At 35.1% G+C, this 14075-nt stretch overlaps 2 protein-coding genes across 4 annotated transcripts in view; both read right to left on the minus strand.

Annotated features, from left to right (window-relative positions):
* The window catches only part of DSC2 (desmocollin 2), a 323425-nt gene that overhangs the window by 237614 nt on the left and 71736 nt on the right, over positions 1-14075 (minus strand). The gene's annotated exons all lie outside the window — the stretch shown is intronic.
* DSC3 (desmocollin 3) overlaps positions 1-14075 on the minus strand; it is a 42357-nt gene that overhangs the window by 13204 nt on the left and 15078 nt on the right. For all 3 annotated transcript variants that reach the window (XM_082641313.1, XM_082641312.1, XM_082641314.1), the window contains exons 5-12: positions 12689-12844; positions 10829-10973; positions 8096-8262; positions 5377-5511; positions 4805-4990; positions 1528-1787; positions 1273-1415; positions 139-363 (exon numbers count right to left, since the gene is read on the minus strand). In XM_082641313.1, the coding sequence (XP_082497439.1) occupies positions 139-363; positions 1273-1415; positions 1528-1787; positions 4805-4990; positions 5377-5511; positions 8096-8262; positions 10829-10973; positions 12689-12844 (1417 nt within the window). The remainder of the gene's footprint in view (positions 1-138; positions 364-1272; positions 1416-1527; positions 1788-4804; positions 4991-5376; positions 5512-8095; positions 8263-10828; positions 10974-12688; positions 12845-14075) is intronic.

The raw sequence follows: 14075 nt of genomic DNA on the forward strand, positions 1-14075 counted from the left end.
AATGTGTGCAAAAGTTAAAGTTAGCCTTCTAAAATCTGTTCCTGAGAATCCATTTTACATTATGCTTCACATGAGTAAAGCAGTAAATCCATTCTCAATTATTTCAGAGCATATAAATCATTATTTTTGAGGAAATACCATTAACTTTGGTGAGGGTCCATGGTCTGTTGATTTCTGGAGAAGTTTTTGCCAGGCTGAAGTGAAATGGAGCGCCGTGGTTGGGCTCGTCAGGATCAACAGCTGAAATGTCAACATACTCCATCTTTGGTTTGCAAACTACTAGATGATTTTGAACTATTTCTGGTGGATTATCATTCTCATCTTCAATTTTAATTGCAAGGGTTCCAGTACATGATCTACTATCTAGGAAGAAAGGAAAAAAGTTTAGTGTAGTTCATAGACTTTTATAGTTTCTTAAGAAAAATAATCAACTAGATTCTACATATGATGTATGGTTTTTTTTTAAATAAACTCTGATAATTAGAGAAAATGGTAAATAAGAAGGTAGATGGATAAATGAAACCTGTAGATCACCTAAAATGAGTGTGCTGTTGATAGTATCAGATATAACTGGCCATAAAACTTTTACCAGAATTATTACCAAAAAGTAAAAATAAATGTCTGAATTTCAAACTCTCTATTTCCTTGGGTTTCTTTTGGTCCAGATGTTAAGGAACAGTAAAGTGACTACAGAAATGTTACTCTAATCCTGGTACACATTAAACCACCTAGGGAGATTTTTAAAAAATATACGATGCCCAGGCTCCCCAACCAGGGATTCTGATTCAGTTGATCTGAGGTAGTGTCTACACCTTGATATTTTTTTAAATGTCCCAAATTATTTTAATACGTAGCCAGGGTTGAGAAACTCTGGGTTACTTTAAGGAACAGAATTCAAGGAAAGAACTTATTTTGACTTAATAGTCAGCTGAGCTATTTAACAGCTCAATTTAAAATGATGTAAAGAGATCTATAAGAGTCTGGTGAGACCATTTCATCTAGTCCTAGACTTAAGTTTCATCTCTGTCCTCTGACATAGAGATCTATAGGCATTTAAGATGCTGCCATGCTAGGGATATAAAGATAAATAAGGCATGGTTTCATGTCACCAAGCAGTTTCACCTTGTTTGATGATTAAGATAAATAGAAACAATCTTTAAAGTAATTTCTAAGAATTCTATATACTTAGCACAAGGATAATTCTGCACAAGATTAAATGAAGTTTATTCTCTAATTCTTTTATAACATACCAGATGAAAGCTGGTGTTTTACCTTGATCTATTGCCAGGACTGTAACATTATACAAGGCACTTCTGGGAGTTACAGCCTCCCTGTCTAAGGTTTTGGAAATTACGAGTGAGCCCGAAATTTCATTAATGGTGATCCACCCTTTTTGGTCATGCAATAATTTGTACCTGTTAATAAAAAGTAAAAATAGTTTTTAGCACTATAAAATGTATTAAAATATATTACTGTCTCAATTATTACAAATACATAATTAGTATATGGTTATAGATTTTTTTGTACCTTAAACCACTGCTACTTTTAGTGTCAGGGTCATATGCCTTATATCCACTGATCTTTGAACCCACTGGGGAGTTTTCTTTAATCTGTACATATTGGATTGCAGGTCTGCATTCAGGCCCTTCGTCCTGATCCTTCACATCAACTGTGACCAAGGCTCTGTTCATGTTTGTCGTTCGGAGTGTCACATCTCCAGTAAATGGAGCTTCATTGCCTACTCCAATTTCCAGGACCACTTGACGGTTTTCTTCGTAATTTAGTGGCTTTAAAAAAAGGACAAGTATATGAACATCAGTGTAAAATACATTTGGTATTTCAAATAGCAAGTGAACTTTTGTCGATATGAACAGTGCTACATAAATTCTGTGCTCTCACTTAGCCAATATTGACTTTTATCCTTTGCTAAAGAGAGAGGTAATTCTTCACTAAGCCTTTAGCAAGAGTGGTCGGAAAATTTCTGTAGGTGGTTTTATGGAGTTGTGGGAAAGCAATTCCTAAAATATTTTTATAGCTCATTTTTACTAAGGAAAATTATTCTGAACCTGAAGATAATGCAAAAACATGACCGTGTTCTTCTGGCCTTATTTAGAAGACCGGCCTAAGGGTCATCTGACTCTCGGAGAATGTTCAACTTACTACTTACCACTATGAGGGCCCAGACATTTTACAGTTCTTATAAGACTAGATGTTGACTTAAAGATGAAATGGTGCAGTGATTCTATTTTCTCTCTGATAGAAATTGTATTTCAAATGCACGTTTTAACTGTCCTCTAAGGCATATAACTGAGCAATCTTTATTTCAGCTTTTCCTTTTATCAAAATCCATACAGCTTCTCATTTCTTCTAGGAAGCTGCTTCGGCTTTTTGCTGAGTCCCTCACTGATGAGTTAAGTAAAATTTTTACCCGTGCTAACTATCTATTTTTATGAAAATTTTATTTTTGACAATTTGAGAATTATACTTTGGCATTGTTTGTAGTTTATCCAATGAAACTCTCACAGTGAAGAATGCAGAGGGGTAAGAAAAATATAATGTGCTGTTGGCATTATTATTATCATCATCCCCATTTTAGAGAGCAGGAAAGTGAAGAAGAGGAAATAAAATGGGTTTCTCAAAGCCAAAAGAAACTCATTCGAGCTGGAGTTTGAAGCCAGGTAGTCTGGTCTGAGTCCATTTTCCTAACCACCACACTATAATCCTTCTGCTTACTTGACTCACCAGCCTCTAAAATCTTCTAAATCAATTCTTTGGTTACAATTGATTTTTATACAGCAAACAAACCAAATCCATAAAACAGTATTTTACACTGTACTGAAAAGCTAACGCACTTTTTCTTTCATTCTCTTTCTGCTTACCAAAATAATCACTGGCTGAACATTGAACAAAATCAAAACTGATGAGTAAAATTTTGGGATTAAGCCTTTCTCCACATCTCCACATCTAGGCATTATCAAGCTGAGATACTAATACCACAAGTCCAATAAGAAGTCAAGAAAATTTCTGAATCTTAGAATCTACAAAATGTATGTGAAACTCTTTTTGATTCTTTTATTAATATCCCAGAAACTGGAGTGCCAAGAGAGAAAAAGATTAATATCTGTTTATTTGCTGCTAATGAACAGTACCTCACAAATTGCTCATATTGCTATGATCAGGCTGAGAGTCTGCTAGCAATGAGAAATGGATGGAAATTTAGAAAACAGCTGCTGCCCCAGAAGAGGTGCAGTTATTCAATCTAGAGTTGCTTGCTAAAAGCTCTAGAGTTTTTTTATGCAATCTGTTAAGGATTAAACTGGATATTGCTGTAGTAGCTTAAAACTCCACACGATTTACAAATCTGGTGGGATGAAATCAATGATTAAGGAAAAAATATGAATTCTCTTCAACCATAGGATACCTTCTTGTTTCATCAACTGAAAAAAAATTGTCCAAAAATATCCCATATCTGCACTAAGATGCTAACAATTCCCTAGAAAATGTATTGTTGTGAAGATGGATGTGAGGACTTTCTACGTTGAGAATGACCGAGAACTCTGTCTTCCTCACTCAAGCTCTGATGCACTGCTGCTGTTGCTGAAATTGACAGAAAATACTAAGATGGAAAGATTACCCAGGACACCCAGCTAAAGACTGAATCAGCTCATACTCTACAGTTTCAAAAAAGTTATCTATTAAGGAAAATTATAACACTATTCCCAAGAACAGGATGTGACTCTAAAAATATAATACTAATATCCTATAGTTTACCAAGTGCTCTCATTTTCATTATCATATTTGAATAGCTACTAGGAAGACAGAGAGAAATATTATTTATATTTTACAGATAATACAGAGGCTAATTTTCCAAGATCACAGAACTATGCAAAGCAATTTAACACAGGGCTTAAGAGCAGATAACTTGGAATCAAAGAAACATAGACTCAAATCCTGTCTCTACTACATCTGAGCAGTGTCACTTTGGGTAGGTTTCTTAATGTCTCTGAGACTAAGTTTTCTCTTCTGTACAATTGTTATAAGAATGACATTTAACATTAGCACACACAGTAAGTGCTGCTTTACACTACAGGACAATTTTCTTTCTTTTTCTGGGTTAGGAATATAAAACCAAGAGTCCTTCCCAAAAGAGCCTTTTCTGCCCTTATAACCTGGACCCTAGAATGTAACAGTACTACCAAAAATACAACATATAGAATAAAGAATATGTTCATTCAGTGCTGTTTGATATAATACTATATTTCATCCTCAATATTACCTTGAAGAAGATCAGATACAACCAGTCATATATTTGAGAGAGAGACACACACAGAAAAGAATAAGAGCCTCTAAATTATATCATGTAAAGAATAGTTAGAGGAATTGGGAATATTTATCCTAGAGAAGGTAAATCTCAAATAGACATCACAGCCTTTTCAAAGGATTATACCTGTTTTGTATAACATTAGAGATAAAACCTGGTCCAAAGACACGGGTTACAAGGAGAATAACTTAGGCACAGTAAAAGTAAGGCCTTCTGAGAATTAGAGTTCTCCAGACATGGAATAAGCTGCCAATGGATATACGGAGATTCTTACGATCGAGAATGTTCAAGCATAAGCTAGATGCCTAACAGCTGGTAACAAATTATAGAAGAAAGGCAGCATTAAAGCAGAACAAGTGAACTAAATAGATTAAGTTCTCTTCCAACTTGTAAAGTCTATGATCTGAAACTACTTAGTTGATTAAACCATTAGTTAATTAAAACTTAACTTGCCAAGTTGTCTATTACTCATTATTACTTTACCTTTACAACATAGAGAACACCTTCATTAGTTTCTTTGTCTGTACTGATTTTGAAATGTCCATTTCCATTGCCCTTTAAAATAGTAAAATTGGCTCTCCAACTGGTAGTGTTAATTAAATCCTTATCTTCTACAGGTATTCGTAAGATTTCCACATCGAACGTATTTTCCTCTACTGATACTTCATACTGAAACAGAGAAAACTCATTAAAAACTTACTTTATAAAGGAAACTTTTACAAAGAAAGTAAAATGTTTCTTCCACTCCAAAAGTACTTGTTCTTACAGTTTTTGCCTAGATTATTTAAAAACATGAATCACAAAAGCATTGTTTTACTAAGGGTTATCTTTTAAATGAATGAAGAAATTTGTTACAAATTAAGACTAATGCTATGGTCTTTAACAAAAGGGAGATAATATAAATACTATTATGAATAAATAAAAGATATTTATATGACAGATATTTCATTTTATTGATAAAATAAACATACATACTTCAAAGTATGATAAATATTTTATTAATTCAGATTAAATAAAAATAACAATAGAGATCAATTTTGATATTATCTACTTACAGCATTTTGTATGAAAGTGGGTAAATTGTCATTTGAATCTTTTACTGTTATGATGCAAGTTGCTGTACTCATCAATCCAAAAAATTGACCATCCATGTCTTGTACTCTCATTATCAATGAGTACTTGTTTACAACCTGAAAACAAAGCAAATATTTAATTAGCTTTGAAAATCTTGTTTAGATTTATAAAGGAAACCTCAGTTGTTCACACTTCTATTGGTGTGTATTCATGCTTTTATGTGATTTCCCTATTTGTATATACCCAAAGACATGGTAGACAGGAATAAAGCTGAAAAGGTAAGCAGAAGTTCAATTACAAGATCGATAGTAAGAATGTAGACTTATGTTTAAGCAGCAGGTAATGGGAAAGGTTTTATGGGAGTCATATTGGGAGCACAAAATAGAAACATTTGAGTTTGAGAAAGAATATATTTAAAAGAAGGTCGAGCACAATTTGGAGTAAGCTGAGCTGAGATTCAAAGGCTCCTGAAATAGTACAAAGCTGGGGCATTAGCAATGAGGACAAAAAGAAAGGGTGAGGAAAGTTATTTGTAAGTCAGAACGGAGTTGGACTGAAGAACAGATTGTATGCACAAGCTACGAGAGAAAGAGGGGGTGGAGGATGCTGCTCAGGTGTACTACCTGGATAACAGGCACACAGAAGTATCACCAACCAATACAGGAAGACAGCGGTTCTCTGAGGAAGAGAACACTGGCAAGGTTGGCAAGGAGATGCGAAAAAAATGAGTTTTGTCTGGTGGATACTGAATTTTATGTTCCTATGGGAAATCTAAGGAGAAAGGTCCAGAAGGCAGCTGGATAGATGGCCCTATACTTAAGGGGAGTTCAAGGCCAGAAACACCAATCTGGAAGTCAGCAGTATGTAGATAGTGGTTGAGATTATGACAAGAATCTGATTTCCTGGGAGAGGTTAAAGGATGAGAAGAGCTGAGGATATAAGGAACAACAGCATTTCAAGCGGGAGGGAAGTAAGAAGACTAAGCAAAGGACAGACACTCAAAACAAAAGATCAGAGAAGCAGGAGGAGAGCCAGAAATCCAAGAGAAGAGAGAGTTTTAATAATTGCCAGCAATAGAGAGAGTTTTAATAATCAAACTTTGGATTAGGCAATTAGGTGGTCGCTGTTGACTTCTGCGAATGGAGTTTGCAAATGGTGTGTTGATGATGAAATGGAGTCCCTGGTCTGTGACACAATCAGCTCTGTTTTCTTTCCCTTCTATTTTTCTCTTCTTTAGCCACTCCTTTTGTTCTTCTTCATTTTCTATTTCCCTCTCTCCCTTCCTTGGTCTTTATTTTACTCATCCTTCTTTCACGGTGGAAGCCAACATTCCCACCCCGAAACGCTCCTTCCACAGGCTCCAGCACTCTCTGAGACCCTGCTTTTTCTTCCTCTAAATGCAGTTTCTCTAGCTCCCTTGTTCATTTCTTTACTTCCTGTATTGTCCCCTACAACACACCTCGTGGTTGTTCCCCACAAACTCCCATTATATTTTTTTTGATCAAGCAAGCACATCTGGATTTGACCCCAAATCTGTATCTTACAAGCTGTGTAACCTTAATTTATTTAATTTCTCTAAGCCTCATTTGTCAATATTGAAAAATTAGGAAAAATCCTTGTTTTCACTTGATTACCATATCATCTCAAAATATTCCACAGATTCAAAACACATTCATATTGTTCCCTTCGAACTTTCCCGTTTATTATGGCCATTATGTATTTTATCGCATAGCATGTCCTGACCCCACAAAAATAAAAATAAATAAAACCTTTGTACTATTTTTTATTCTTTTTTATAGGTTCTCACCATCTCTCCCTTTTGCTCTGACATCAAATCCCGCTGATTTCTTCTTTATAATATCTCTCCCAGTCATATCAATCCTTCCATTTATGTTATTCTAGTTTTAGTGGGAACCACTGAAGTGTTCTAACAAAGCTACTTTGTACATATGAAATTGATTGATCTGCCTCAGTCAATAATGCAAGACTCTGAGTTAAATATGGGCTGATGAAATGGACAAGAGCAAGATCAGAAGATTCAGTACAGTAATTTGACCTGGGCAAGTCAATCAATCCTTCTGTCACCTTTCTCCCTTATAGATTGGATACAACCTCTAGCTAATCAAACAAGGAAATTATAAAGATGAGATCAAATTATCCATAAAGAATTTGAACATCAAGTGCTATACATGTAAAAATATGCTATTACTATCATCCAAATAGTGTTACAGATTTTTAACAATCTATCAACTTTATCTCAATGAATCCTTTCCTGATTAAAAGTACATATCTATACATATCTATAATAACTGGATAGGGATCAGGGTATAATCTATACCCATGGAATAAGCAACACTAATTGTCCTACATGAGAATTGAGCTGGAACACTGAGCTGGAACCAACTAGCCATACACAAGAAATAAAGTATTATTCAATAATATCAACATTCATAGCAATATCTTTTTTTCTCACCCCTTCTGAACACCAGTTGATCTTTATTTCTATTCCTCATGGTTTCTCTTACATAAGGAAATAGAAATAATATAAAAACAGGTAACAGAGCCAGGAATTCTTATTGTCTTATGCCTAAATAAAATAAAATGAGAAACTCTTAATCCACAGGATAGCAAATTATAGTAAATTGGAGGTGGTGGGTTCAACCCCAAGTAAAATGATAATCTAAGGATTGTGAAGGCTACCTCTCTGTCCAAATTATGAGAGACTGTGGTGATTACACCTGTGCCGGGATGCACAGAAAAGATCCCAGGTGATCCTGGCGTCTGCTCCAAAATGCTATACTTCAGGCGTGTATGCATCGTGTCTGGTTCATCTCTGTCCGTGGCATAAATCACTCCCACTGTAGTACCTACATGTTTAAAAAAAGAGTCTTTACTTTCCAGAATTGCAAAATATGTTTAGGCATATCTACACTTCTCAAATTCTAACAGTGATGGTGGAAACCTCATTTACGATGTATTTCTTACCAGAGGTATTCCATCTTTACATACTACTGATGAAGATGACTTCAAATTTATAATATGAAACACTTTGATGCTGAGAATCAAGGCATACTCTCACTTTGCCCACAACTTAAACTATTTGATAGTAAATTAATTATAAACTTATTTAAATGGCATCCAAGAATAATTTCAATACATATTCCCACATACTGCAATTACTAACCTAGCTGGAGAGAGAAATCATGTCTCCTAAGTAAATCGGATATTTTAAAATCAAAGTTTTGATTAATAACTAAATCAAGGCTGACTTGGGTTATAACTGGACAGATGATGAAGTTGACCTTTCACATCTCAGTCTCTTTTTATTCTATTTTTTTGCTTGTTCTTGATTTGCTTCTTTCTCTTTCACCAGATCTGTATCCAAACCTCACTGCCCCCAGCCCCACTTAATCTTATTTCATACTATTTACCATTCAGGGAGAATTTAAGTTAACTTTTTCTGCAGTTAGAGCTATTAGTATTTTTCATCAGTATGGAAAGTAAGAATATTGCTCTGGTAAAGGACTTAAGGTATCAAAGAGTACACACAGGTGGCATTTTAATAGTCTAAGGATAGTGTTCCAATGCCCATGAGATTATAATACATAGAACCACTTTGGCTATAGCCCTGTATGTGAGGTTGGCCTGAGGGACAATACATAGACACATACAATCATATACATATATATATGTGTATATATATATATATATATATATATATATATATTCATTGAAATTTTATATTTGAGGGAAATAAAAGCCAAGTAAAACTATTAATGCAAGGAAGTATTAGTTTTAAATAATTTTGTCATTATATCCTTAAACTTTATATATGTGTGTATATGTGTGCTTAAGTATATATATGTGTATACATATATATGTATACATAGATATAGATATAAATTTGTAGAGAATGTCCAAATACATACTTAAAAGTAACAAAAAGATTTCTGCAGTGGATCAATATGAAGACATGAAGTAATAATCTTATTATTATAAGAAAATAAATTATCTTTTCATAGAAAACTGTTTATAATCTTTATAAGACATACATTTTCTTCCTGCAATTTCATTGACAGTCAGGAAGACATAAACACTATTTTAATTCTCTGGATACAGAACTCCTTTACTTATTACATAAAACCTTCCTAAAATCTTGACTTGAAAATTATTTTCCATGAGTGCTATATTTCACTATTCGTTGAGCATCCTTTGCCCAAACTCTCTGTGTGTGAGTTAAGGCAAACTCAAAGAACACCTTCAGAGCACCACAGCTTTAACAGGGCTGAACCTACTGGTGTGATATGGTTAAAGTATTCTGGGTTAATCTGGGCATCAAAGTGTTTGCCCTAGATCCTTCTCTGTTACTACCAAAGAGAACAGAATGTTCAAGAAAGAGTCTAAAACCAATCATCCCTCTTTGAAAATAGAAAAATGTAAGAGTCATAGACTTGTGAGGTTAAAAACATTATAAGTCATCTAACATAATTAACTCATTTTATAGATCAGAGAACTCAAAGGAACTTCCATGAGTTCCCACAGTGAAATAATAACAGACCCTGAATCAAAAACTAGGTTTCCTAAACTCCAAAGCAACAATAATTTTTTAAATTGTACCATGTGAGTAATAAAGAGGTTAACATCTATGACATCAAATTATCAAACTAAAATATAAAAGGTAAGAGCAGTTACAACAATCCAGTGAAGATCTAAGTAACTCCTAGAAACTTTAATAAGCAAGTTAGTTAATCCTCTATGGTGGAGTTCACTTCCTTTCAACTTTATTGTGAGTGGTTATTCTCCATATTGCAAGTCTCAGAAGACATTAAGAATGCCACATTTAAGGGCCTATTGAAGTGAAACACTTTGGTTTTCCACATGTGAGAGCAAGTGTTTAGGATGGAGAACACACAATGCAAGTTTCTCTAAAGTTATTCCGGTATTCACTCTAAATTGGAAGTAGTAAAGTAGTCGTTTAAAGAGAAGAGACAATATAGATAAGAGCTTTAAAAGTTGTATCCTCAGTGGACATCATTCAACACCTTCCTAAATAAAACCTAATAAAACTATCTACATTGATTTTAGTTTTATCGTACATTCTACCCTGCATGTCTTCCCTTGGAGCTAGGAATAATGATAAACCCACATAATAATAAGATGAAATAAAGTATATAGGCCAAATATGGTACAAAGCTTGAATAACTGTTATCTGCCTTTATAATTCATTGGTATCATACCAACAACACTACAGACTCCTATAATACCTTGTAAATTACACATCGATTAGATTTGATAGGATTAAATGTATTCTGGTAAGTAGCTATTGGTCCAGGGTCATCTCAGGATGCCCTGGCTTAGAGTAAAAACTCAACCTCTCAAACAAAGTATATAAACATTTAATGTAGCACACTTTACTTCTAAAAGTTGTCTTACCAATTTTACTGCTTTCTGGAACTTCAAAATTATAAATTGCTTCTGTGAAAATAGGGTGGTTGTCATTTTCATCCTCCACTATGATGAGCAGTGGAAGAGGTAAGTCTGCTGAATACCCATCTGCAGTTGACGCATGGGCAATCAGCTGTAAAAGAGTGAAAAGCAAGTTCAACAGTCCATTATAAAAGATTCCAGCATGAAAGAATACTATGCTTTATCTACTACCTTCTCTGCAAATCTTTTCAATAAATCACTTCAAAAATTCCTATTCAATGCTTCTTTAGTTATCAAAACATCAAACATAGAAAGACTTTAACTACAGTTAAAAGTATCCAATGTTTGGTAGAAGTGACTACACTTCAAATAAAACCTAGGTCAGAGTACAGAGAATCAGAGACTACTTAGGTCATGAGACTAAGGAATTAAATGTGAATATGCAGATGTGGATTACAGTCCTTATTCTCCCCATAATCATAAAATTGTATTGGGAAGAACAGTTAACCTCCCTGCAATGGGGAAAATCCTGACTATATCATCTAAATAAGGCAATGAGTCCCAACTTTGTCACTACTGAGCCCCTTTATTGTTTAACCTCATAGATCACACATTTGTAACAAAAAAAAAATTCTAACAAAATACATTTAACAGTTTCCACATTACTAATTAATCAAAAGCAATGTAATGTCAAATAGAACTTATTTCTTTTTTCATTTTTAAAAGATTTTTTAATAAACAATTTTTCCATAGTTAAAAGTGCACTATTTCAATTATAAAAGAAACATACTTATCATGATAAATTTAAAAATTCAGTAAAGTACAAAAGAAGAAAATTAAAATCCATGACCTACTACCCAGAGATAAGTACTGTTCACATTTGATGTATTGCTTCAGTCCCTTCTGTGTATATATTTGTACACAAAAATTGAGATCATACTACTGTAAGCTTATATCCTTTTTTTCCAAAAAGCAAACAAATTTGACTTTATGCTGTAACCATTTCCCAAAGCCCTTAAACATGCTTTGAAAATGTGATTTATTGGCAGTCTAATAATCTACCACATAGACATACTGTAATTTATTTAACTAGACCCCTATCAGTGGACAAATAGAACGTATTTCTATTCAGCATGAGATTACAACACTGAGTTGAAAATTTTCCAGCCAAAAGCAAAGAAATGTCATGTGGTGAACATCAGTCAAGTTTACTTACCCAGCATCTCTTCCCTCTTCTTTTAGGAAGAGAATCCCTCTTTCCTATGGGGAATCGGTCCCCCTGTACCACATGACCCCAGAGCATTGACCATATTACACTGAAAATTGTCTGAATGATTCCCCATTGATGTAAGTTCATCCACATCAGAATGCTGGCTTATTATGCCTTGTTTGGACTTGGTCTCCCAGTTTTGTTTCCTTATATACTTCTCAGATATCATCAGATAATTAGACAGGTGGAACAAAGACCAAAAAAGGAAAAACAAAAAACACAGAGCAGAAGAGGGACACTGGAAGAGGACCCTTCCAATCAACTGTGGCCCTGTCTCAGAGAGAGGAGAAAGTACCATGACCAGAGAGAGAAAGAGAATCTCATAAGCAAAACCAACTCCTGCAAATTTGCTGGAATTTACATCCAAATACAATTAAATTTCTTGGCTTCATTTCAGGCTTACCTAATACAAGTTGAGATAAAGAGCAGACCAAGTATTCCAAAATATTATACAATCTATTTCCTTTGTCTTTCAGATCCCCTCTAAGAAGAAGTTCAGAAGACAGGAAAGAGGAGATGTGCTATCAGAAGTTTAGTTTAGACTCATAGTTTATAGTTTAATCATTTAAAGTTATGTGTATCAATAAAACTCCTACATCAAAAACATCATATTCTTCACGATCCACAGGCTGGGTACAATACAGGTTTCCACTGACTTTATCTATGGAAAACAGATTTAAAGGTTCTTGGTCAACTCCACGCCCACTTATTGAGTAGAAGACGGTATAGTTCTGTGCTGCGTCAGATTGAACCTAAGAGGAAAAAGCATATGTAAAAAATTTTTCATGAAAATACTATTTTTAAATACAACTTATATGTTTATATTTTTTTATTTTAAAGAGATGACTTTAATAATATAATAATCACCTTTGCCACTTCATCAACATGCAAAATGGTAATGAACAATGGTAATTTGGCAAAAGATTTTTTTAAACTGCTCAAATTTAATGAAAACAATGTTCAACATAAATAGTAGCCAAAGACAACCTCATATTAAGGCACAGTTTCCCATCTAGTGATTTGGCAAAGGTAGGAAAAAAACAATAATAACCACTGTGGACAGGGGTGAGGCAAACAGGGGCTCTCATATACCATTGAAAGGAACGCCAGTTGTAATGTTTCTTAGGGAGGGGAATTAACAAAAATTAAAAGAATGAGAATAAACAGGGAAGACTCTTCCCGGCAGAGGAAACAGGAAGTGCAAAACAACCCAACCAGGGTCGTTCCTGGAGTGTTCAAGGAGCAAGGAGGCCACTGTGGTTGGAATAGAGAGAACTAGGGGGAAAGGAAGTCGAGAGGAGGACGAATGCAGTAATAGGGCCACGGCATGTAAGAGATTCCAAGGATGCTGACTTCTGCTTGGAGTCAGACAGGGAGCCATTGGAGAATTTAGACAAGAGAAGTATCTGATTTATATTTTAGAAGGATAATTCTTGGTGCTCTGTTAAGATTAGACTTGGGTGGGCAGGTAAAGGAAGAAGCAGGAAGGCCATTTAGAAAGTTACTGCCAAGAATTCAGGGGAGAGAGAACTGTTTGTTAGACCAGCGTGGTAGCAATAGGGGTTGTGAGAAGTGGTTAGATTCTGGATATAATTTGAAGATACAGCCAACAGAATGTGCCAATTGGTTGGCTGCGTGGTGTGAAGACAGAAGTCAGGGATGACACTATGTCAGTGGGTACAAGTATCCCCTGATGTCTATTCTGCCTATCTTCCTTAGTATTAGAATTTACAGTTGAGCACAAGATTGCCTGGAAGAAAGACTTTTCTCAGTCTCCCTTGCAATTAGGTATGACCACACGAAAAGGTCAGGTCAGTAGGGTGTGAGCAAAAATAACACATGCAGGGGCTTCCCTGGTGGCGCAGTGGTTGAGAGTCCGCCTGCTGATGCAGGGGACGCGGGTTCGTGCCCCGGTCCGGGAAGATCCCACATGCCACGGAGCGGCTGGGCCCGTGAGCCATGGCCACTGAGCCTGTGCGTCCG

Source organism: Mesoplodon mirus, assembly GCF_964341445.2.
Source record: "Mesoplodon mirus genome assembly, chromosome: 13".
In the NCBI taxonomy this organism is placed as follows: domain Eukaryota; kingdom Metazoa; phylum Chordata; class Mammalia; order Artiodactyla; family Ziphiidae; genus Mesoplodon; species Mesoplodon mirus.